Below are 24944 nucleotides of genomic sequence, written 5' to 3'. Positions count from 1 at the left end.
CCACCCACCCACACACACACACACACACACACACACACACACACACACTGTCAGGACCTCCGTGCACACACAGGCTCCGGTGAGTCGATGCTGCATTATTGATCCCTCGTCACTGGAAGGAAGGAACATGGCAAGAAAATCAATTACACATATGCAGTGTATAATCACATTTCTGGCAAAGAAATGCTTTGCTAAGGGAAACACACACTCTGAGAGGAAATATCATTCCTGTATTGAACACATGAGCTGAGGGTGGAGGAGAGGCAGTGCAGGTGACCATGCGAGGCAGCATGAGGAATACATCATTTAATATCTATATGTATTGATTTGAAAGCAGGGAGTGGGAGATCATTATGTATTTATAGCTAACAGATATGACTACTGTAAAGTTGATTATTATTGCTCTGTCAAAGTGGTCAGGAGAAAGGGTCAGGCTCTCCTGGATCCGGTTACCTGATGTGGGTCAGATGGAGCCTCTCACGTGCTGCTTAGCTCAATTGTAATTAGAGGCAACACTGAGTGTGAAAGGAGGAGGAGGTGGAGGCAATCTGTACATACAAATCATTTAAATATATCTGTATTTAGATGAGTCCGTAAAACGCTGCAGGCTTTTTAGTGCATTTACACTCGTAACATTTGATGGCCATTTCACTAAAAGTCGCCTCTGGCAAAGTGTGCACCTCATTTTGCTGCCAACACCTCAAACCCAGCCTTTACGAGGCTTTCTACGATATGAGATAAAGGTAATGGCACGTGCTGTGTGAGTGTTCAAACCCTTAATGTGACCAACTCTCTACACTATCCTCCTATTCCTTCCAAGGAAATCGAAATGTGACGAGCTGCGTTCACTCGGTTGTGATACGGAATATAATGTGCTGCCCAGTTGCATTACTGTTTTATTGGGAGGATGTGGCGCAGCCCGCGTGCTCCTCCTCGTGTAGTGTGCAGCGGGACACTCTGCAGCTTATCCCGTTCCTTCCAGTCGCCTTTTACGCGCACCACGTCTGCAGCACAGTGAATCAGAGCCTCCGGATATAGGAACGGGCAGGACTGCTCCCACAGTGCTCAGATGGAGAAACCACGCCGGTTCTGCTCCTGTGGACATCAGTAGAGGAAGATATTCACGTATTTTTCTTTCTCTTCTCGACTCGTTTTCAACAAAATGTGGGACGCGCGTTCTCTGCGCGGAGTCCGCGGACTGCTCTCCTCCTCAGTGGCCGCTTGACCAGAGGGGGATCCCGGCTCCCTTTCCATCCTCTGCTCCCTCAGGAACAAGAGGAGTTTGCATGCAAAAGGTGGTTTATCTCGGCAAGGTGAGGGAAACTGTTTTTCCGGACACTTTGAACTCAGTGGGAGCAGATTGCTGCTGCAGTTTGTTAAGATTAGCATACGGGGGGGTTGGATTCTAAAAAGCTACAACAGAAATCGCGTAACAGGTCTGCAAGGCTTTCAGATTTATAGGACTGCAGAACAAGTTAGGAGGAATGGATTACTAATGCGATGCAGCTTTAAATCCAACACACTCCTACTCACTGTGTCCCATTTGCATAGTGAAATGGTCTCTTCAGTGGCCAGTGTTTGCTACAGAGAACCAGGCAAGTAAAAACTGTTGCATCCAAGAAAAGCCTCTTATCTTCAGTCTGAACAATGATCTTAAGCCTGGCTTCTAATTAAAATGGTGACCTGCCACAATACACGATTAAAGGCTCCAATATGGTCAACTTTTTATATCATTTTGAGGACTTATCCAAGAGCAAGGGGCATATCAATCATTCAGTTCAAATTAAAAATCCTTCACAGTGGCTTTTTTTTATGTGTGAGGTTGAATTTGTCAGAAAATGTGATTAAAATGACCTAAAATACATTAATTTAATCGAATAATGAGAACACTTGGATGAATTTTGAGGTTTCTTTAGGTTCCTTTGCTTCCTGAGTCCCTCTCCTGAGCGATGGGGCTGCATAGAGTGCTGGTTTCCATCGCCTCACTACACAGCAGTGCAGAGCAAAGCAGCCATATTGACTGTTAAATCCAAACCATTGATTGAGCCTAACACCTCCTCAGAAATCTGTGAAAGGGATCAATAGCGGCTGTAACTGTTTATGACGGACATGTTAACAGGTGACTGTGTGAAGTGATGGTATTCAGTACTCTCTAAACTGTCTCTTTGTCTCCCCAGCCATGGAGGGACTTCCCTAAAGAGGATCCAACTTAAATCAACACTTTGGGACTTTTTTTTGTGTAACATCTTCCCCCGATAAGCCTCCATCACCATGGCTGAGAAGATAGGACCCGGGTTGAAGTCCTCCAGTATCAGGACCAACCCCTCCCTTCCCCCCGAGCCCATCGACATCGTCCGCACCAAAGCCCGGTCCCGCAGAGTCCGCCTCAACGTTGGGGGTCTGAACCATGAGGTGCTGTGGCGGACCCTGGACCGATTACCCAGGACCCGCCTTGGGAAACTCCGAGACTGCAACACCCACGACTCCCTGATGGAGGTGTGCGACGACTACAGCCTCAATGAGAACGAGTACTTCTTCGACCGCCACCCAGGGGCCTTCACCTCCATCCTGAACTTCTACCGCACGGGCAAGCTGCACATGATGGAGGAGATGTGCGCTCTTTCCTTCGGCCAGGAGTTGGACTACTGGGGGATTGACGAGATCTACCTGGAGTCCTGCTGCCAGGCACGCTACCACCAGAAGAAGGAGCAGATGAACGAGGAACTGCGCAGGGAAGCGGAGACGATGAGGGACCGGGAGGGCGAGATAGAGTTTGATAACACCTGCTGCCCGGACAAGAGGAAGAAGCTATGGGATCTCCTGGAGAAGCCCAGCTCCTCGGTGGCTGCCAAGGTAAGGAACCGAGACAGGAAGTGTGATCGCGCGCCGCCCCCATCTCACATTCCCTGAGCCCGGATCATAACACATCACAAGCACACTTATTAAAGGCCGACTCCCACCTGTAAGATATATCCATGGGTTCTGTATGCTCAGCGGGGGCCATCGGCCTGCTTCTGTCTCCTTAAGCAACAGCTGTGGTGGATTAATAGAGACCACTGCAGTCTTTGTATTTGGTGTAATGGAGAGGATGTGGAATCCTGCAGAAATAAAAAGAGAATGAAGCCGTGGAATAACTGCTACAGTAGATTGAGACTCCATTTGTTTGGATGTAAAGTTATTGGCTGTGTCAGCTTTCACTGCCGGGGTGAAATATGTTGCTGTCGACCAGCTAAGCCTCTTCTCTTGTGCGTTGGAATTACATGTCAGTGTTGAGCTGTTTCCTCGTGAAGCGCGACAATAAACGGGGGTTTCTCTCTCTCACACACTACAGCAGATAGTCAGAAGACTTACTGATAAGAGGATTGGTTCAGACGAGGTGTGGTGCTTGGGTAGAGCGTGCAGAAACCATGACATGACACGGATTTCTGGTTGTTAATTTGGTCATAAAGTCTCTTTCTGTGTCTTGATTTTCTGCAAGGATTCGGACAGAAGTGTTGAATCTCTCCAAGTGTTTTTGTGTGAATGGCCCTTCTTCTTCACCCCATGTTTGTTTTCCTTTTGGTTTTACTCTAGCTGAGTTAGAAACCTTATCAAAGACTCGCTTGCAGTGAATTCTCTGTCCTCTTTCCCCACACATCAGACCTTACACAGACCTTGTACTCAGGAGCTTTCCTAGTCTGTCTGTTGTCCAATCTGAATGATCCTGACGTGTGGATTACTGTGCATGTGTAGAAGCGCTTCATGGATGATGAAGTGTGTTGCAGTTGCATCAATGCATACTGCTGATTCTGGAGTCACAAACTGGATTAACTTATAGAAAATGAGTGTGATTTGTTGAGGTGATCATGAAATGTTCTTGTGTATCCCACGTGATTGAAGACATCAGTCACAGGCAGTTTCCATTGGTGCATGATTAAGCATTGTCCAGTATGTCCTGGTCACCATGATGACATCCATCCTCCTCCTCCTCCTCCTCCTCCTCCTCCTCCTCCTCCTCCTCATCCCGACCCCCCACTCTGACTCCTCAATTAGTACGTCAGCCTTTATGAAATCCAATCACTGGTAATTTACCTTTGCTCTCCAGTGTCCTGATCCCATCATCGATGCACGGCCAGGCAGGATTATATTCCCAGTCACAGGGTCATCAACACAGGGTCCTGTGTGTGTGTGTGTGTGTGTGTGTGTGTGTGTGTGTGTGTGTGTGTGTGTGTATGTGTGTATGTGTGTGTATGTGTGTGTGTGTGTGTGTGTGTGTGTGTGTGTGTGTGTGTGTGTGTGTGTGTGTGTGTGTGTGTGTGTGTGTGTGTGTGTGCGTGCTGTGTGTGTGCGTGTGTGTGTGTGTGACGTCCTCCTGTATGGGAGAAATGCAGCTCCTGTTGTTGCTGCTGTACATGTGTAGCATTGTTTTGGCTGCTTGGAAGTCCTTCGAGATTTAATTTCAGACCTCTGGTGCCTTGTGCTAAATTTACAGCGCGGTACTCGGCTTACGCAATGGCAAAAATATTTTTAATGACCCTGACGACACAGGGATCAGATGGAAAAACGTGGTAATTGAAGAGTTGTTTAAGTCATTTTTCATGTATAAAAGCCTCTCTAAAATGGAGATTTCACACTTTGCTTTATATGATATAAAAGTAAATATTTGGTTTTCATTGACAGAAAGACATCCCCTTGCACTTTAGGAAACCAGGATGGATATTTCTGACTATCATCTAACTTTTTTCATAAGAAAACGCTTAAATGATTAATCAATTACAGCAGTCAGCTGCAGTTCTGATGATATACAAGTCCTGTCCTTCCCCCTGAGTTATTCCTGCTTGGCTTGTTAACCCTAAATCAACGAGTGACTTGTGATTGACAGGAACCCCGCCTCAGCGTAATAATTGTATCCTGCCTCCAGCTCGGTGAGGATCAATTTTTAAGAGGCCGATATCTGGATTAAGTCACAGCAGCGGGGTAATTTGACACGTGATATCTGAGGTGATTTAGCTCCGCGCCTCGTCCCGCTCACACATCCCCGTACTAACTTGCCCCTTTGGTGTCGGGGAAGCCTGTGAAACTTTAAAGGGGAAATCCCACCCTAACTCACATCGACGTTCTGCTGAGTGCTCCACGAGGACAACTCGGAACAACTTAACGGCCGAGCCCTGCCTTCGCACCGAGGTTATCCACAGCTGAGAGGACATTTGGAAATAGACTGCCGGGGCCGATCCGCTGTCAGATGGCAGCTCCCCGAGGTCAGGGAAGCCTAAACTGTGCACTGAGGACCCCTTGAAAGCCCTTGACCCCCCCAAAAAAATGCCATTACTAGTCTGGAACACAGCAGTGCTCTTTTATTCAAAGCAACCTGAGCCCTTTGTCCAATGCAATCACTGCCTCTCAATCAGATATTACGACCATTATGCAGCTCTGGAGCGCTCTCTGCCCTCAAAGAAATGTGAAGCACAAGAGGACTGACCTTTTCTGGAGGGTCAATCAAGCTGCCATTACAATCATCTGTAATAATGGGAGTGCACGCGTTGGGAGTGCTGGCCAGGCCTCACGCAACACAGGGAAACCAGGGCAGAAACTCGCCTCATTATTCCTGATTAACGGTTTATAAAACGGTGAAATATGTCCGTCCCAGTTTTTCAAAGTCCAAGGTGATGTCTTTAAATATCCTTATATGTCCGATAAGATCATTTTGAGACAAATTTGCATAAAACATAACGAAATTGAGGTAAGTGAGGGAGGGGGGGAGAGAGGGAGGGAGAGGATGATGTAAGAGGTGCAGTCATGTAAGTCGCGCCTCAGGATGCTGAGCTGGATCTTTGCAAACCTTTCCCGATGAATAATGAGTGAAATGGTCATAACAAAAAGGACATGGCTAATGCAAGCTCCTCTGTGGTAGTGTGGACTCCTGGTTGAGTGCCCCTGAAGATGGGGGGAGGGAGGGGGGGAGTCAGTGTGAACTAGAGTCGGACTCAAGTCATAGGTTTGTTGACTTCACACAAGTGTGTAAAGATTTCACTAATTTCCCTTTCATCGCTCCATCAGCTAACAATCTTCATTCCCAGCGTGAAGTTGACACTGTTCTATGCTCTGTTGTGATTGGTCAAAAGCTAAGAGAGGTCCCGCCCATTAGTGTTGGAGCTGCTAGCCAGTAGGAGTGTGAGTGTTTCAAAGTGATGTCACCATGATCCAGAAGTAAACAAAGGAGTCCAACGGAGGCGTTTCAGTGGGGAGAAATGGTCCCAAAGATCATTTCTTTCTTTATGCAAAAGCTTGGGTTGAAATTGGTGACTGAAAGACCCAAAACAAAAATGTGTAGGGCTTAGGACTCGAGTGCAAAGACTTGCTTGTGACTCGCAGAACAAAGACCCTTTCATCCGGATCTGATGCCTCCTCTGGTCTCTCGTGCCTCATGTGTGAACCTGCATGCGCTCAAAGCTGAAAACACTTAGCTGGATTTCCATCACTTTGAAAATACAACTACAAAAACAATTTTTCTTAAGTGCTACATCTCCGCCCGGCCGTGTATCTGCTCAGCTTACAGCCGGCGGGGGAAGGCCGTCATGTGCTTGAACGTTACGTAAGATTAGAGTGGCACTCCTGTTTGTAGAACACAGGAGATGGATGCATTGTTTTGTAACTGTGGGCTATAATTTCTATTAATCCAGCAGAACGTGTCATCCTTGATATTGAGCCAGGAGGATTTGTGCCGGCCTGACCCTCTTGTGTTTACAATGAGTCACGGCTGTAGTCGTACAGCAAATACACTTAGCACAAGCTCATAAAAGGAAGCCATGTCCAAATCGCTGTCGTGCTGTAAGGAGCTGGAAGAACAGAGGCTTTTGTGTTTCCAGAGGTAAATGTGTGAATACCTCCCCTGAATGCTCGGCTCTTTGTGCGCACAGTGTGGAGATGTGTTCAGCTTCTTTCCTGTGTTCGGATCGGATCGATATGCACAGCGAGTGTAATAAATATCCGGACTTCCCCGACGCAATTAGTGATTTAGTGAGCGTTTCAGCACCACCACTTGAATCAGGCCATGCTCCTGGTGGATAAATATTATATTTTTGCAAGAGCAGCATCTTTTTGTTTTGATTTGTGTCCATGCAAAGCCTCTAGATCAGAAACAACCCCCCCCCCCTCCCTTTCTATTCACTTTAGAGCCTGCTCACTCTGGGAAAATAATGGCTGAGGATTCAGAGCATCTTAGAGAGATCAATGTTTCTCCTCGCCAGACATTTCAAGTTGTGTTTTCTATCGGTCCTCCCCCCCCTCCCTGCATGTCCAGCCTGCTCCTAATGTGGATGAGCTCCATTACTCTCCCCTTTATCTAATAATCCAGTCTAGCTGGTGGGAATGCGGAGCGCTGGGCCTGCAGACTCGTGCTGTTTGGTCCTCCTACGCTCCGGAGTAGCCGTCCACTGCAGACTCTGAGGATGAGGACTCTGTATCAGACACTAAACATCGGCCAGGATGATGTGTTGTTAGTACGATCTTGTGTTGTATTCTGCAAGGTTATGGGGGACCTACTGGCACGATGTTCATGAAACTTATAGGGAGGGTGTAACATGTGCCAAGGCAGAAATCATTACATTTTGGAGCGGATCCGAATCACTGAGTTGATACAGGCATTATTTTCCACTTATGGAAACGCCTTGGCCGTGGTCTCTGATCTCTCTATGCTCCTCCAGTTAATTTTCAAGAAGGGACATTAATGCAGAGCTTTGAATCTGACAGGATGTGACAAAGCTTCCTGTTGTTTCAGATCTAACCGTCCGTCCGTGTGTTTCCTTCCAGGCGTTTCTGACCTTGTGTGTGTGTGTGTTGATGCAGAGTCAAAACAAAGTGAGGGAGAGGCCTTTAGTCAGCGTTAAGTCCAGACTTCTGCACGCTGTTCCCCCTTGGGTCGACTGTTTCATTATCATCCTCTCATCTGTGCATGGATTGCGGTCCGTCTTCAGGAGGGTAAATCGATGGTCATTGGTATTTTATGGAAGAGACATTCCCAGCCTGTGCTTATTTCGTGAAAGTTGCAAGCTGATGTTGACGGATGAAATCAGATTCTGGTGTTTGTGGGTCGTGAGCCTCAGTGTCTTTAAGTCCCGCTGACAACAACCTGTAGCAGATATTATTATTCAACTCTTATCTGGCCCGTCATCAGCATGCATTACAGCAGAGGAGTTTAGGTAGGCTTGTCCCTCCTGCAAACACACGGTTACATAAGCTTCCAGCGGGCCTCTAATCACTGCAGCCTCGCGTTTAGGCAGCAGCACCTAAATCCTCTTTACCCTGCCATCCTAATCAGATAAGAGACAACCTCCTAGATTATAGGTGGCATGAGTTCTTATAGCCCGCATTGGCCGAGGCAGCTGCTTCATCATCTGGATGTCGAGCACTTTAACCCTTTCCACCTCCAGAGAGCACCTGCAACCTGAGGATTATCTGAAAGTCAGATCAATGGTTGAAATAAGGAGTGCTTATCATGCATTGAGAGGGTGGTGAAGGCCTGCAGAGTCACACATATCTTTTCTGCTCCAGCTGTTTGATTTGTAAGAGTTCCTTCTTTTAGTGGCTGATTTTTTAGCTATTGCTGGTAGCTATAGCTAAAATAAGCAATGCACTGTGACGTTTTATACCAACCAAAATCTATTTGTGGCTCCAAAAATACTGGACTTTGGCAGAGGAGACAGTTTGGTTTTCTTAAAAACTGGTTGATTTCTGTGAGAAATAAGTGGAAAGGATGCAAAACATTGTGAGAGGAAAGGCTGTTTGGGTGCATTTGATTTCTGAGAGTGTTAATGGAATATTGTATGTACGAAAATACGATATATGGCACAAAAAGTGCACAAGGGGATCATTCAATCAGCAGGTAATATCATAAAAGCTATTTTTGATATAAAAAAGCTTCTTAGATTACCTCTGTGTTTGGAGGCTGACACCACACACCCCTCGGGTATCTCCAGGTCATGTTTGAAATGATTCTCTGAACAGCTGGGGGGTCGGACGGGAACACATGAAGTCATTGAAGATGAACCAATCCTTTAATTGAAACCATTTTTTTTGATAATCCCAACAAACGCTCATTGATTAATGTGTGCAGCCAGCGGGAAACAAACATCCATCCTCTTCTCTCCTTTTGCTTTGCTCTGCACAAATCTCCCTCTGCTGCTTTCTTTCTTCCACTCTCATGATTAGGGAAGTCGCACGCAGAGGAATTACAGTCTGGACGTAGCTTAGCAGTAAAGGGGGGGGGGGGTCTCCCATCAGAGGCTTAGTGCACTCACCATGCATGAAGTAAATCATGAATGAAGACATCATTAAGTGGAACTCACGGAGCAGGACCTCAGGATTGGAGGACAACAGGCTGCAGGACTTCAGAGAAATTCATTTTAACACGAGCATCAACAACATGGCCGATACAAGCCGAGGCTAACGAGAGGCCAGATGGTGCGAGAGGCCGGAAACCTCGTTAGCATTTCTACTGTCGTCCCCGGAAAACACCCCCACATCTCCGCAGTGGACTCATCTATTATGAGCTATGGATTATGTCCTTAATCAGCTAATCCGTCAATTATTAATCAAGTCATTATTCAGTGTTCAACTTGTTGATTTCCCAGAGGTGGGATCTTCAAATTGTTGGTTTTTTCCGACCAACAATCCAAACAAGGCTTTAGTAAAAATGATAAATAAGCAAATATTTCGTACCATTTAGATGCACGAACTAGACCATGATGGGCTTTATGTCCTGAATAATGACTTGAATGATTAATACATTATGATAGCTGTCACTTAAAGGTTAAATATGTCACGTTGCCACTTTAAAAAGTCCTAAAATGACTAGAGAAGTGTTATATATTCAGTTAAGTGGACGTGCATTATCCCAGATGATTCGGAGAAATGTGTAATGCATGCTTCAGCGTCTTGTTTACTGCAAGCTGCTTGTTGATATATCATTAGCCCATATTGAACCTAAATGAATAAGGTACAGTACAGCAAATGTTGCATGGCAAAGAGCATGCAATTCACCTTTTTCTTATTCAAAACAATGCTATAAGAGAAAAACGAACGTTGCAAGCTATAAAACACAAAATCACGAGTAGATATACTCTAAAATCTCCACAGAGCTAATGAGAGATGCAGCCGTCTGTGGGTTCGTGATTACATTACACGATAAATTGAGGATAATTGAGAACAGCCTTTGCAGGTGCATGATTAAAACTCCTTAGCCTTACATTTCTTGTGAGATGTAAGGCTGAAGTACCTTAGGTTTCTCCCGTCTGTCTATAAGTGTCTCACCTGGTCCCAAAAAGCATCAGAAACCGACTCAGAGGAAAAGAGACGTCTTCCTAAACTCTCCGAACACCACGGTCTCTATTTCCTGCTCCACTGAACCCACTTTGCACAAAAAACCCATAGTCTTCCACACCTCTGCACACACACATTATGCCCTCGTAAGCACACACACAAACTCACACACACACACACACACACACACGTTTTTATCTGAAAGCCTTAAAATTGTGCTGAGCCAGCGTTCTGTGGGAGCCGCGATACAGCGAGTGTCTCTCTCTCTCCATATCCCCCTCCTCTCTTTATTTACCACCCTCCCTGCGTCCCTTTACATTTATACAGTATTTGTTTTTCATATCAGCTCCACCATGCACTCGTCATTCTCCCCGACCTCCCGCGCCCTTTCTTCCTCTCTCCTCGCTCCGTCTCCCCCCGTCCCCCCCTCTGTCTTTATACTCTCTCAGAGTGAGTGGTGATCCGGCCCGGCGCTCCATCATGTAGGCACTGATCAGAGCCTGCATTGGTATTCATCTTCTCCACTTCCTGCACTTGCAATAAAAACACAAACAGGTGGGGGGGGGGAACCACTAACAGAAGGGATATCCTCTGGCTCCCCTCTTGACCAGGAGAAAAGGAGAGTGTAATCAACTTCATTTCATTTTTGTTGCCTCGGAAATGCTGTGTTTGTGTAGTTTCTATGGTGACCGCGGTGTGCCATGGTGACTTATCGACACCCGGGGAGCAATTCATCGTTATCCAGGCTGTGTGCGAGGCAGAGCAGCTGGTGCCTCAGCCCCCACAAACAACCCCTGATGCAAATGTAAGGGGAACACTGACGTAGACCTGCTCACAATGTGTGTTTTTCTGCTTCAAATCTTCAGTTTTTATATCAATACCTCAAAGGCGGAAGAATCTGTACTCAGAGGTGAGTTCAAGCTGGGTTTGTAGGACAGTGAGTGAAGGTTACAAACTAGGAAGAGTTACTGAGCTTAGGAAGGGAGAGGATTTACAAGAAAAAGACTATTCTCTGAGATAAAAGTGGTAGAAAAAACTCACAAATGTGCACTTTGCAAGGGAGGATACACCTCAGATCCTCCTCATCAAGCTGAAAGAATGTATTCTGTAAGACGAGTTCAAATTGAGTTTGTAAGACAGCATCTGAGGGCCATTGTATGCAAATAATAGTAATACTTACAGAACTGAGAGACGGGTAACAGTCAGAGAAAACACTCAGGATTTCAGTTGCATTCACAGGAAAAAGTTGGACATTTATGAGCAAAAAAAGCACAAATCTGCAAGAAAACCTTTGTTTTTCCTACACCGTGTCCTCACGTAAACTCTGCAGCAGAAAACAAAATCAAATCACTCTTTGAAATTTGAATCTGATGTGATTTAGGCCCAGAATCACCGTATGTTTACCATCAGCATCGGGACTTTGAAGACACATTTTGAAGAAGAAAGCGACATATGGATGAGGTGATACTGCATAGATGACTGAGGCATGCATCGTGTCCCTGTTTCCATATGTGGTGTGAGGAGGTTCATCCAAGCGTGCAAACTGAAGCCATGTTCCTCCGTCACAGAGAAACAAACACTACTACAAGGGTTGTGTTTATTCAGAGGAAGAAGGACTACGGAGCTGCAGAAACAGGGACTCTCTTTTGTGGAGCTATTAATTAAAACCCTCTCATCTCTGAAGGAGACGCTTAAGAGAAAAGAGACAGATAGCGTAGATTAGTGTGAGGTGGAGATGGCTGAAGACACTTGTTAGGATACATGATGGCGGAGCAGAAGTTAATTGTGATTGGGAGCGCACGTTTTCCCCTCACCACCTCCTGAAGCTTCCCGTCTTTAGTGCCTTTTCTGACATCTCCTCGTCTTCCTCGCCTTACTTTCCTCCCTGTCGTTGTGTGGCGGCGCTGCCAGCTGTTTGCTGTCTCCTGCACCCCGGGACAGAAGCAATGATTATATCTCCTGCTCTTTGTTCAGCGTGTGTGTGAGAGTGTGTGTGTTCTGCAGAGCCACAGGAGATCCTCAGTGCTGACCACAGTAACTTTGATCCCTGAACGTGGTGCACACTCCTCCTCCTCCTCCTCCTGCCGCCGTACTGTAACCCAAAAGTCACAGCTTTAACCCCTAGTGTGTGTAATATCAGACCAAAAATAATAACTTTATGATGTTCTCTTCACAACGGGTCGTTCAGTTTTTAATCCAACCCATTCATAAAATGGGTAAAGTGTTCCCGAGCCGCCGCCGTCCATCTGTGTGCGGTGAGGCGAGGTGATCCTAATCAGCTTACCGGTGCAGGAGGGGAAGATCCGGCTGGCCGGGGGCATGCCGGGACGAAGACGCTCTCGGAGCAAGTGACCGGTGTCAAAGGAGTGTCCAAAAGATCGGCTCCGACACACAGCTGAAGCCTCACTCTGGTGTGTGTCTCACTCTGTTTGCTTTTGTCTTGTGAGTGTGTGCAGGAAACACACTCTCATACGGACACTTGAGGTGCCCTGCACGTCAATCTATATTACAATGGTCCACTTCAGACTCAAAACAACTTAGCAAACTTTAGAAAATATAGTTTTTATGGTTATAAAATAACTGAAATTTACATCTCGTCTCCTGGGAAAAGCCTCTGTGTCTTTGACCCCTCCATCCTCCTCTTTGTCCTGCACTAAAACAGACTTTTGAGATGATCTTTCAGGCATTTTTAAATGTAATAAACAGTGTAAAGACATAGAAACAGAGAGGAGTTTGAGGCAAGAAATGTCCCAATGCTGGAACTGAATCCTCTCTGCAACCACTCGCTCGCTAAGCTTACTATCATTACCTTATCCATCTTTAAACCACATCACTGCTGCAGATGAGTTTGTGTTGCATTATAAAGCCTTGGTGTGTCTCATTCAGATGCTATCAGGAGCTCAAATAGGGTATTTGAAGAAGAAGAAGACCCAGCCAGGTACAGATGAGGCTCTGGTTTGGAAAATAAAGTAATGTAACTCAACTTAAAGTGACCTCAAGTTGGATTTTGAGTCAGTATTCTGTGTTTGTTTGACGCTTATATCCTCCACTCACCGCCCCGCCGAGAGACGACTTTCAGGATGATCTTTATGGCATGTGTTGTTCTGTACTTAAAGGATGGATATCTCTGGTCCTTTTTGTCAGACAAATCTCAGCTCACATCTCCGTGTGTTTGTACTGTCAGCTGCAGAGCGATGTGTCCTCCATTATTCCAGGATCAGGGAGATTCGGGTCTGTCGGGTGGTGACATTTGGCTGAAGCCTCGCCGATCGATAGGATGACTCTCAGGTATTGACCACTGCGTTCAGGGCCTGTCTGTATTTCACAGGTATGTGTACAGTCGCTCTGTGTCTCTGTTACTGCAGCTCTTTATGTGATTCACCTTCAGTGAATTGTCTTTATGTCTTCTTTGACGACCCACATCTGTGCCGGGAAATGTGTTTAGCTCATTTCCTCTGCCCTTAATCCTCCCTCAGTGTCTCCTATCACTCACCCCTCGCTCCCCGCCACTTGTTCCTGTAATAATCAACTTTTATGGGGTTTCATTTACAACGTGTGCTGGAATATGAATCCCCATCGTCTGCTGGCCGCTGCTTCTGGCTCCAACCCAACTACAGACTTTTTAAAGTATCCTTGTTTTGCAATAAATCCCACTTAAGTACGGTGACAGTATCTAAAGGCCGCCGAGCGCTCCTTAGCGAGCCTCCTGCCGTTCTTCCGTAAAAAATAAGGTGCCTGAGAGTGAATAACAATACTAATGTTGATGGATGAGTGTTGATACAAGGAGAAGTAGTCACGTTTACAGTGCTGCTTTCTCGCCTTTTTGAGTGGTACAGTAGAGTAGTCCGCTGTGTTTGGATCACACTAATGCCGCCTTAAAACTGCATTAAACTGCAGACATCATAAAGATTAACACTTAGAGGCAGATGTAAACGAGAGCTAAAAATACCAGCAACACACAGAAGTGTCCAAACATGCGGAGTGAAGGATCTGATCTCCGCTGGTGAGGAGATTACTTCTCATTTAGACGTATAGCCTCATTGTGAACGGGCACCGGCTAATGCGGATTAAAATGTGAAGCATTAAATCGGGTGAAGGCGGTGAATCATCTGACCGTGAAGTCATGATTCATCTCCTCTGTTATTACTTCAATATGCATGTATTCCCTTTCTCCGCACACAGCTGACGACACCATTTAGCTCAAATGTGTTTTATTTTGTAACGTGACGCACTTCCACGGTGACCCTCTGCCTCAGACGGGGGATTAATTGAATTTTAAAGAAGTCTCGAGCACACACAAGTACACACACAGACACCAGAAGCTTCAAAAGATATGAAAAGGGATCAAAATGAATCAGTTCCTTATCATTTCCCTGTAAAGGACCACTCTCTCTTCTTGGCAGCTGCATCCATCACGAGATTAATATCTGATATTTCGTGGATTTATTTAACGGTAACTCTTTTATTTGTTTTCCTCTCGCTGACTCTTTGCTGTGAGTCCCCCCCCCCCGGTTTATACGGCGCTGCAGGAATGTTTCTGCAGAAGCAGCGCTCACTTTGGCTGCAGGAAGGAATGCTGTTTACGTTAAACAGTTTAAAACTTTGATAAATATTCATTTGAAAGTGTTTACCATTTCGAGGGGCGTCGATTTTAATCAAGGCGCCGTGATTCGTCTCGCTGGACACCAGAAATGTCCACAAATTACTCTCTTCCTAATTGAAAGTGTGTCGTCTTGTGAGAGGATTGGTGAGGAGCTATAAATCCAGCCTCCTGTCCGAGTGACTGGCGGCCAACACCCCCCCCCCACCTGATGTGCTCCTAATCCCCGTTGACGACATCGAGTCCATCAGGCATTGAGCTCGTGGTGATGCTGAATCAATTAGCATAGCTATCAGATTAAAGCTAAACAGGGCCAGAGGCGAGCTCATTAAGACGGTCGTGTGTTTAGCTCGCCTAACCAAGGCCAAAGCTGCGGCTCAGGGTTGTTGAGGGACACACCAAGGCCCCCGAGTTCACGGATTAATCTGCAGTGATTAGCTTCAGACGAGGTGGATGTTTACATAAGAAAAGTGTGATCAAAATCTCTGCATCAACAGGGGGTCAGATTACTGATACTGGTGAAGAATTGAGTCTAAAACTCTGCAGTTCTTCTCAAATCCATGGCAAGTTTTAGCCGCTTTTAGCTCATTGTTTTGATTTAAGCCCTTTTGTTGTAGCCAATTCTATCCATTTTGATTATTATCTGCATGCTAAATATGCATGAAATGGGCCAAACTAACCCTACTAAGCTGTTAAAGTGGGAGTAAAACAACATATTTATACAATTATTGTCAGTTCCTACATTATTGAAACACAACAGATCATGTGGATCAACACAAGCAACTCAAACACTGAAATCAACCCCTTTACGCTTTCATTATTAAGGAAACATACCCGTGATCCAGGTGCACATGGTATCTCCCAGCAGCAGCACACCTGCAGCCTCTATATAAGGAAGTGCTGCTGATTGGCTCTGATTCACAAACAGGGGGGGGAAATGTTTGTCTGTTAGTATTTTAGTGTCCTCTTCACCATGTGCTGTCTACAATCAGGTACACTGCTCTGTCACACTTATCAACTCACACTGTGTTACATCTTTCTCTTACCTTAAGCAAGGGTTTGAGTTGCCTGATCTGAGCCCTGAAGCTGGTTTCTTTATTGTGCAGAAATGTCCAAAATCCTCTGTGTGGATGTGCTTGTTTGACGCCAATCATACAGATATAGCACGATTTATATGTGATATAATGTGTGTTTACATGAGGCTACGTGTGAGGCGTGCAGAAACACACAGTGTGACGGTCTTCCTCCCCACAGCCTGCAGATTGCATTAGTGCACGCTGCATGCATGTGTGTGTGTGTGTGCGTGTGTGGTATGTATGTAGGACTGCACATGCAGCACACTGTATCCAGCCATGTGGAACATTGCATGGGTTTGAAGCATGCCGAGCACGATGCAACTCAAGTGCTCTGCAGCGCGCTCCATTTACAAGAATACATTAAGTACCGTCTCAATAGCAAATGTCAAACACATTTCCCTTTCTGTCCTTTCGATTAAGCATGAGGGTTTCGGTTGAGCTAACGTTTTGCTGAGGCTGTTTTTTTTTCTCCATGAATTTCAATAGTATGATAATGAAATCTCCAATCTCATCAGTCGTGGATATCTCCTCCTCGCCGCCTCGACAAAGGGCCCCTTCGTATCTGGTGGCCCAGTGAAGCGCTGCTATTAAGGAGTCAGTAAGGGAGATGCACTTTGATATGAAATATTGATAACCAGGATATACTCTTGAATTGGAACAAAGTCCCTGAGACACAGGGAGCTCCGGGTGAACACTGGGAAAGAAAGGGGGTGTCTGCCTGCAGTCGTTTAGATAAAAGCTCATTATTACAGAGAAAGCAGCCGTGGATCAAAACTTCGGTTCACTCCCCACCATATTTCACATAGAGCTTCAGGCCTCGCTTACAGGGCCACACAGAATAACACCGAGGTACGAATCAATAGTCCCTAAATAATTTCCTAACTCTATTTATTTGATGTGTGCTTCGATCCGGAGTCCCATCAATACGGCTGTCAAATCAAATGATGGTGTATTTGGCAGTGTTACCCCCCCCCCCTCCTCCTGCAGGTTGAGCTAAATGTTTAATGAGTCCTCTCTGCAGAGCACATGTTCCTCCGGTACAGGTGCACAATACGGATTGATACGGATTCTTTATTCATTTCTTGGACATTTTTAGGTGTTAAAGGCGTTGTATCTGCTCTCTGTCATAAAATAGAAGATTTAGGAGAATATTCGTCAAGTTCGTCAAGCAAAAGGACTTTGCACGTTGCTAGTATCTCCCTGGAGATTTTGCAATCTGTAAACCAGCTCTGTTGTTGTTTACTCGTGTGATTGAAGGCCGTGCTTTAAGATGTTTTTTCAGTCTGTCCCCGGTGTTTGGGTACACACGGATTACATTACCTTTCCCACACCGTGGCATCCCTTCATTACGTCGGCTGAACTGTCGGAAAGCATCCCGATGCGCTGTGAGTACGTATTTGCATTTAGCTGACTTGGCTTAAAGTGATACGGGACAAACGCAGCGAGGTGTCGGGTTCAGTTTGTGACCAGGACACTGAGCAGTCAGGGGATATACACACACACACACACACACACACACACACACACACACACACACACACACACACACACACACACACACACACACACACACACACACACACACACACACACACACACTTCCTACGACTTAAATCTCTGCATTTCTTTAAATAATTCCTCTCATTACTTCCTTCATCCCTTTCCATCCTGCTGCCTCTCTTCTTCTTCTCCCTTGATGCCAATCCCTTTTTCCTGGCCTCTGTTTGCTTCCTCCCACTCGCCCACCCACTCTGCTCTCCTCCATCCAGCAGAGGAGAGTGCCCTGCTTCTTCTCCCTGTGGACCGCGCTGTATGCAACCTCCATCATCCCAAACCCTGCTTTACATTCACAGCTAGTTAATATAAGACCTCCACCTCTGAGTGAACTCTGCGTGACAAACACACCACCACCTAATCTGAAATCACAATTTAGGGAAATTAGCAAGTGAGCCCTGCGTACCGAGGGACTGATGCGGCACAAACATGGAGAGAGAGAGGCTATTTAAAGTTCTGTGTCCACTGCTAAGTCAAATTTAGCTACAGGAGAGTATGGACATCACTGTATCATGCTGATAACTTAATCCCTGCTTTGTGCAGAGATGGAGCTGTGGTAGCAAAAGGGAGAACACTGCGTACTCCTGGAGATACGAGGAGTCTGGTGGGAAACACTGGGCTCTGATAGGGATGGACTTCTTGTTTTTGAGAAAGTAGTCCGGGGTTAAAGCGGCAGCAGCTTCAAAGCGGGCAGAGGGTGTTCTCGCCTCAGAGAGCGGGGCGTTAAAACACACTCCCACACTGCTGCTTCCAAGAAACTCAGGGAAAGTGATGTTTACTTTATTCCAAAATACACTCTCACGCTGCTGGTGTGTGTGTGTGTGTGTGTGTGTGTGTGTGTGTGTGTGTGTGTGTGTGTGTGTGTGTGTGTGTGTGTGTGTGTGTGTGTGTGTGTGTGTGTGTGTGTGTGTGTGTGTGTGTGTGTGTGTGTGTGTGTGTGTGGCTCTGCACACACTGTCTCTGATTAGTTTTTAATCTCTCTTTGCTGCAGCTATGATATCACAACTGCAGGTTGCAGCATGGTTACTGGAGCAGATGTGCACACAGCAACATGTAAATGTGTGGATATGAAGTGAAGGAGAGAGATGAGATGATGGGATGGATGGCGACGAGGGATGGGGGGTGGCTAATGTGTCCTTCATGGGGCGAGGCTGCACAGAAATGGCTCAGCGTGAAGCTAAATTGACTCCATTACGGGACCAGTGCACCGGAAAGCATCCTGACATCAGAGACCCATCCCAGACGGGCGGTAACCCTCAGAAGAGGTGTGTGTGTGTGTGTGTGTGTGTGTGTGTGATGCTGCAACACACTGTGGTCACTGCTGCTTTACCTGTGTTACACGTGACATAGAGCGGGGGGAGGGGGACATTTTCATTGCTGTGGTTTCACCTGCAGTGTGGACATGCATTTGTATTTCTTTTTCACAGAAATGAGGTTAAAGGTCATTTTTTATTAGCATTTATTATCAGTATTATTATCTAGAGTAATGCTTTGGTCTATAAAATGTCAGAAAATAGCAAAATATGATGTAAAAAGATCATATTTCCATATAAGAGTGTCTCATTCCTGCAACTCTGATGAATTAAAATGAATATCACCTCCTTGTTCATGCAGGTGAGTTTAAATAGGTATAGGACACATCTGCTGTTAAAGAAGAGGATATTTCAGATAGAATTGCAACCTGTAGCTGTTGTTGTTCTTCATGTCACCTGAGCATCCAGCTGTTGAATCCTTCCTCAGAAAACAGGTGCAGTTTCTCCACAGCTCTCACGTCCCCTGAAAGCAGAGCGACTGCATTCAAAGCGCAGTTAAAGTGCTGTCCTGATCCAACCTGCAGCCGGGTCAGATGACACAGCTCAAGAGAAGGTCACGCTAGTACATGCCGACGTGTCATGTTACCGTGTGTGTGTTCTCTGGTGTGTTTGTGTTCATTAATTAAGCCTCATTACTGATACAGTGACAGATTAGCGGTTTAAATATATCTCCTGTGTGCTGATCTGGATCAATACGGGATCATTTACCTGGTTTCAAATGACAGTTCCTCCATTGTTCACACTGAGATCCAACTGTTGACTCATACCAACGGGGACTTCCTCTGAGTTCAGGCCCCGCTCGGTTATTTATAGAGGCAGGAAAGACAAGAGGGAAGATGTAACCAAGACAACAGTGGATACTTTCACACTTCACACTGGTTTGTGCTGAATGGGAAACAGAAAGCGTACAATTATATGTCCTCCTTTTGTGTCGTACAGCTGCCTGATTATAGAGAGGAGAAGATGGAGACAGAGCAGAGTGCAGCATGCTCTGACAATAACACCTCGTAAAGATTGTGTATGAAGTTAGTGCCAGAGATATACAAAGCGGCACTGCTACTGCGGCTTCAGGAAAACAGACGACCTGAGGCCCAGTGTTTGGAGGTGAGTGGTGAGGAGAAGCATCAAAATATGGAGTGTCCGATTAGGGAAGGTTAGAGGAGTAATTACGCCGCTGTACGGAGTAGTTAATTAAAAGCAGCTCTTGGCAGATCAAGCATGGTGGACACACAGGATGGCAGGATGGTGGGGGGGTTGTGCAGCTGTGTGTTCCTGCTGGCCCCCGGCCCAGGACTCGCCTCCTCTTCCTCCCCTAAAACAATCCTTCTGCGAAACCAAAGCACCTGCTCTCTGTTCCGACCCGGACACATTCCCTCTTTAAGCTGGGAAGTTGCTCACTCTCAGGAGCCAGTACACTCTGAGTTGTTGTTTTGTTGGTTCTCTGCTTGTTGATTTAAGTATAGAAGAGGCTAAATAAAGTCCTCGAAATTGGTGAAATTATGAAGTTGTATGTGCAAAAGTGTTGTTCTGGATTTTAATGCAAACCTTAGGTGAAGATGTTTAAGTTGCACCACATGAATGTAGACCTTTAAAAGTGGTATTCCTGCATCTAAAAGAACACTCGCTGTAGTAAAATCCCCTCCAGAACCGACAACATGCTCTCTTATTTTGGTTGGAAAAATGTCATAATTTGGTAAATATGACATATATTTTTGCAAAAATCCATTAAAGTGTATACCTAATTGGTGCTTATCTGAACCTCAAACAGAACTTTGAGGTTAATTAAGTTATCAGAGAGAAACTCATACATGGTATATGTGGATATTCTTCAGCCCGAAATTCCCACAACCATAGGACAATTGTTGTCGCAGCGTTTGGGTTATTTATCTTTCTGTAACACACGTGTCTGATGAGGTAGATGTAAAGTAGTGTGTACATTTTGAAAAGACTACACTAGTCATGCATCTCCCTGTAGGCCATCACAAAAAAAGCAACCTAATATTAATCCATTACAGAAGAGACCAAAATGAAATGGGAAACATGAAAGCGTCTATCAGTAGAAATTCGCTATCTGGACCAATTTCAGTTATTTTAATATCCTGCCGTTAGAGAAGTTATCCAGGGGAGACAAAGGGAGACCCTCTCATGGTCAATGCATCAGCAGCAGGTTGTCTCATCTCTCCGGCCCTCTCCATTATTGATGCCTGTTTCCACAGACACGGTACGGCGACTGGTTTCAGTCCTGATCCCTGAGTGACAGCCGTGGACCAGACGTCTCTTTTTAAAGGAGAAGCACAAAATGTCCCGCTATCCTTCATGGCGAGAGGCAGTGGACGTCTTCCTGCCTTGAAATACTCTCCTACCCCTCCATAAACCCTGGTGTTGGGATGATGGTACGGCTTTGTGTTTGCAGTGGTGGAATAATGAGCGCTTCAGAAGACTACAGAAGGACATTCTGTTCTTTTAAATTCACTTAACCCTTATTATGTGCACTGATGTGATCTGGCCTGCCCCCCTCTTTACTCTCATTAGCGGGGTAATTATCAAACAGAGCCCGGAGACACAGAGCCGGAGCACAGCAGCGTAGAGAGGTATGATAGCTCCGTTATCATCGTCACATTGTCACACCCTGACTCAGCTCCTGGTCGTCTGAGGAAACTTCTCACACCTGCATCTCCTCATCTGCTAACGACTTGGTGACCCTGCTGCAGGAGGGTTTCCTGGCACTCCATCAGCACACTTACAGCTTCATGTCCGGGTCGCAGGTCTCCCGCTGCAGAGGAGGTGAAATGAAAGGCACTGCATGTTAGAGCAGGCTCCCAGGAGAGCTGTGCATTGAGGGATAAGTGGAGGGAGCGGTGTGTGTGTGTGTGTGCATTAAAGGAGCAGGGGGGGGGGGGGAATTATCTGTCCTTGCGTTTATGCTAATAAAGACGTCTCCCACTTTACAGTGTTTGAGACGGGAGGGGGTTATATTTCGTCTGTGGGAAAATAAATGAAGTGGAAGTTGAAAGGAAAGGAAAGGAGAGAGAGGAGAAGGACTTTTGAAGTTGGTCCCCTCCCCCCCTCCCCCCACCCTTCATTGTTCAGGTGCACTTTGCCCAGATCTGAAACGGGCTGACTCTTTGGAGTCCGCTGAGGCTTATTTCCTTAGCAAAGAGCGCTTTACCTCTGAGGCAGCGTGACTGAGGCTGCAGCACTCTCTGCCCTGTCAGGGGATACAAATGGATCCTGCTTTCATGCAGAGGGAGCAGGATCCCCCCCCCCCCCCCCCACCCCTTTTGCCTGGCTGTGGGTCTTGCTTTTGTTTGCATTCAAAATATCACCATGCCTGAGTAAACACACTTTCTCATTCTTAAGATTTGCATGATTTTTTTTGCAGTATTTATGATCAGAATGTCCACTTTATGTATTAATGCTCAAGGGATTCACAGGAAAGTATGCACTTTTCAAATCTACTGTGTCTTTAGATCCCATTTATACCACCATGAACTTTGTTTTGCACTACTGCACACTCCCGGACATTTCCAGCTTTAAAGACAATTGTGTTTTCTCTCTGACGCTGAAAAACTGAATTCAAGATATGGACTTCTTCCCTGTAATCAGCGGCTGTAATAACATGATTATAAGCTTGCATTGTTTCCTCTCTTGTGTTTGTCAGCCATTCATGGTTTAATGTATAAGGAGAAACATGAAGCAGCTAAATATACGTTATAGGTGGAGACAGACATCCCTGCGGGCGGTTTGTCTCGGGACGTTGCTCTACCTGTCCTGAATGTGGCCGACTCCCCCTCATCCTCTGTGATCCCGCCCACACAGCTGAGAGCCGACACGGCCGCCGGCAATGTTTGTGCATCCATAAGAGGACAGAACACACACACACACACACACACACACACACACACACACACACACACACACACACACACACACACACACACACACACACACACACACACACACACACACACACACAGAAACCAGGAAGTAGGGAAATGAAGCATCACCTGCCAGATGCATAAAGGATAAAGACAACGAAAACAAAGAGAGAGGAGAGAGAGCTAAGTGGTGGAGCGGATGTTCAGGAGAAAGGAAGGTCGAAAGGGATGATGGGATACAGTAGAGACAGCTGAGTCACTCGGCTTCTGTCTGAATAATCAGATATTGTTATTCATGTGCGGCAAGCTGCTCCACACCGCCACGGGCCATGTGCAAAAGCTGAATGACTGCACAGAAATGACAGGCTAATGGACTTCTGTGGGAAGCTCTGCGAGGGAAGCTGTGTGTTTACTCTGACATTCTGCAGCCTCATCACGGCTCATTATTGGCTTGTTTTGGTTTTTCTGCGTGAGGATCGGCGAGGCCGCCCAGATAACAAAAGGGCAACGAGTCGGAGAGCGCGGGAGCTGAGTGTGTTTTCTCTCTTTATCTGAGCCGAGTTAACCTGCTCTCTCAGAGGTGGTGGTGGCGCTTTGAAAAGCAATCTCTCTTAAATTATTCCCATCGCCTGCGCTTACTTCAGAGGACAATAACTCTATATTACACGACCTGACCAAAGCTCACACACACACACACACACACACACACACACACACACACACACACACACACACACACACACACACACACACACACACACACACACACACACACACACACACACACACACCCCCAACAGCAGTACTGTAGACAGAACAGAGTTGTGAATTTACTCCAGGTTTAACTAAAGTCTGATTGAAGAGTTGATTGTGTTTTATTGCATTAATCCAAAAAGCAAACAATTCACCTCTGAATTGTTGTGGGGTGGAAGTACAAAGCAGCAGAACATGGAGACAGTAAAGTACCTCAAACTGAATTATGTACAGTACTTGATGTACCTCTGCATCTCCCTCAGTGCTGCAGGGATTCGTGGTGATATCATGTAACTGTTCTTTCTGCATAAATGCACATGCATCTATCACCCTCCCCTTTCATGTTCACACACCAGCGTGCACACAGACTCGTAATGTCCCCTCACCTCATCACACCTCCTGATATGCTGACATTTCATCTAGAAAACCCTCCGAACCAGGAGCTGTGAACTGTGCCTGGAGCCGCTGTAATGGCTCACTCTCTCCTCCAATACAGAGTCTAATTTACTCTGCCCCCCCCCCCTCCGTGGTGTTAGCCTGTAATGTACCACTTGAAACGCATTAAGAGCAGCATCCCTGTGTTTTCATCAAACAATGAGAGGGGATCGTATCCTCCCCTTTGAGTCCTGGAGCTGCAGAGCATCAATTATGAGCCAAAGTCTTGATGTGTGGAGAGGAGGAGTTTATTTCTTATTCTTTGTGTAGTGAGAATGAAAGCTCTGAGTCTCTAGCCTCGCCTCGTGCAGGTGGAGGACAAATATTATACTTTCTCTTCAAGAATTCATCTCTAAGGGTCCAATGTTCTTGATGTTAACTCACATTGATAGAGAATGGGTTAGAGGACTTTGCAATTCAAATAGCAAATGAAATCACAGCCTGAATCCTACATGCACTGCTCAATAAGCCCAGACAACTGATTCTTTATGAGTGTATCTCCTCAGTAGCTGGACACATTTTAACCATTCAAAGTGCATGTGAAAAGCCCATCTCTCTTCTGTTTTATGCAATTCAATCCACAAAGATAGCACTCACCTTTCTCTTACAATGTACGTTATAAGACACAACATTAATAGTGTGGCCAGATATAACTGATTAAAGGAGATAATTATGCAAAATTACACAAACATCCCCATTTACATTTAATGAAAGGCTTCCAATTTCCATTTTCCCTTGCTAGTAAAGTGAAAATTAGTGGTTTCAGTCAAAAAACAAGACAAAAAAGGTGAAAATAATGAAGATATAGCCTTTCTTTGAGGTGTCTAAACAACACATACAGTAGGTAAAACACTGACGATGGATGAGTGCCTTACACAACCCCACTTTAAACTCTCCTTTAAAGAAAGGCCTTTAGCGCAGCAGCTCCTATAGCTCGTGCTAATGTGATATCCGACGATGGAGGAAGGTGGGGGAGCGAGCTATTTTCCTCCTCACAGAAACCATTGTTCTGTTTCATTTGTCACATGAGGCGTGCAGG

General features: G+C 45.8%; 1 protein-coding gene across 1 annotated transcript in view; it reads left to right on the top strand.

Moving 5' to 3' along the window:
* The first annotated feature begins 2271 nt into the window (after positions 1 to 2271).
* LOC134858123 (potassium voltage-gated channel subfamily B member 2-like) overlaps positions 2272 to 24944 on the top strand; it is a 73108-nt gene continuing 50435 nt past the window's right edge. Inside the window, exon 1 of the mRNA XM_063874027.1 lies at positions 2272 to 2853. Coding sequence (XP_063730097.1) covers positions 2272 to 2853 — 582 coding nt within the window. The remainder of the gene's footprint in view (positions 2854 to 24944) is intronic.

Source organism: Eleginops maclovinus, chromosome 21, assembly GCF_036324505.1.
Source record: "Eleginops maclovinus isolate JMC-PN-2008 ecotype Puerto Natales chromosome 21, JC_Emac_rtc_rv5, whole genome shotgun sequence".
Classification (NCBI taxonomy): domain Eukaryota; kingdom Metazoa; phylum Chordata; class Actinopteri; order Perciformes; family Eleginopidae; genus Eleginops; species Eleginops maclovinus.
Note: the sequence above shows the minus strand (reverse complement) of the source record. Positions and strands in the feature narration are given on the sequence as shown.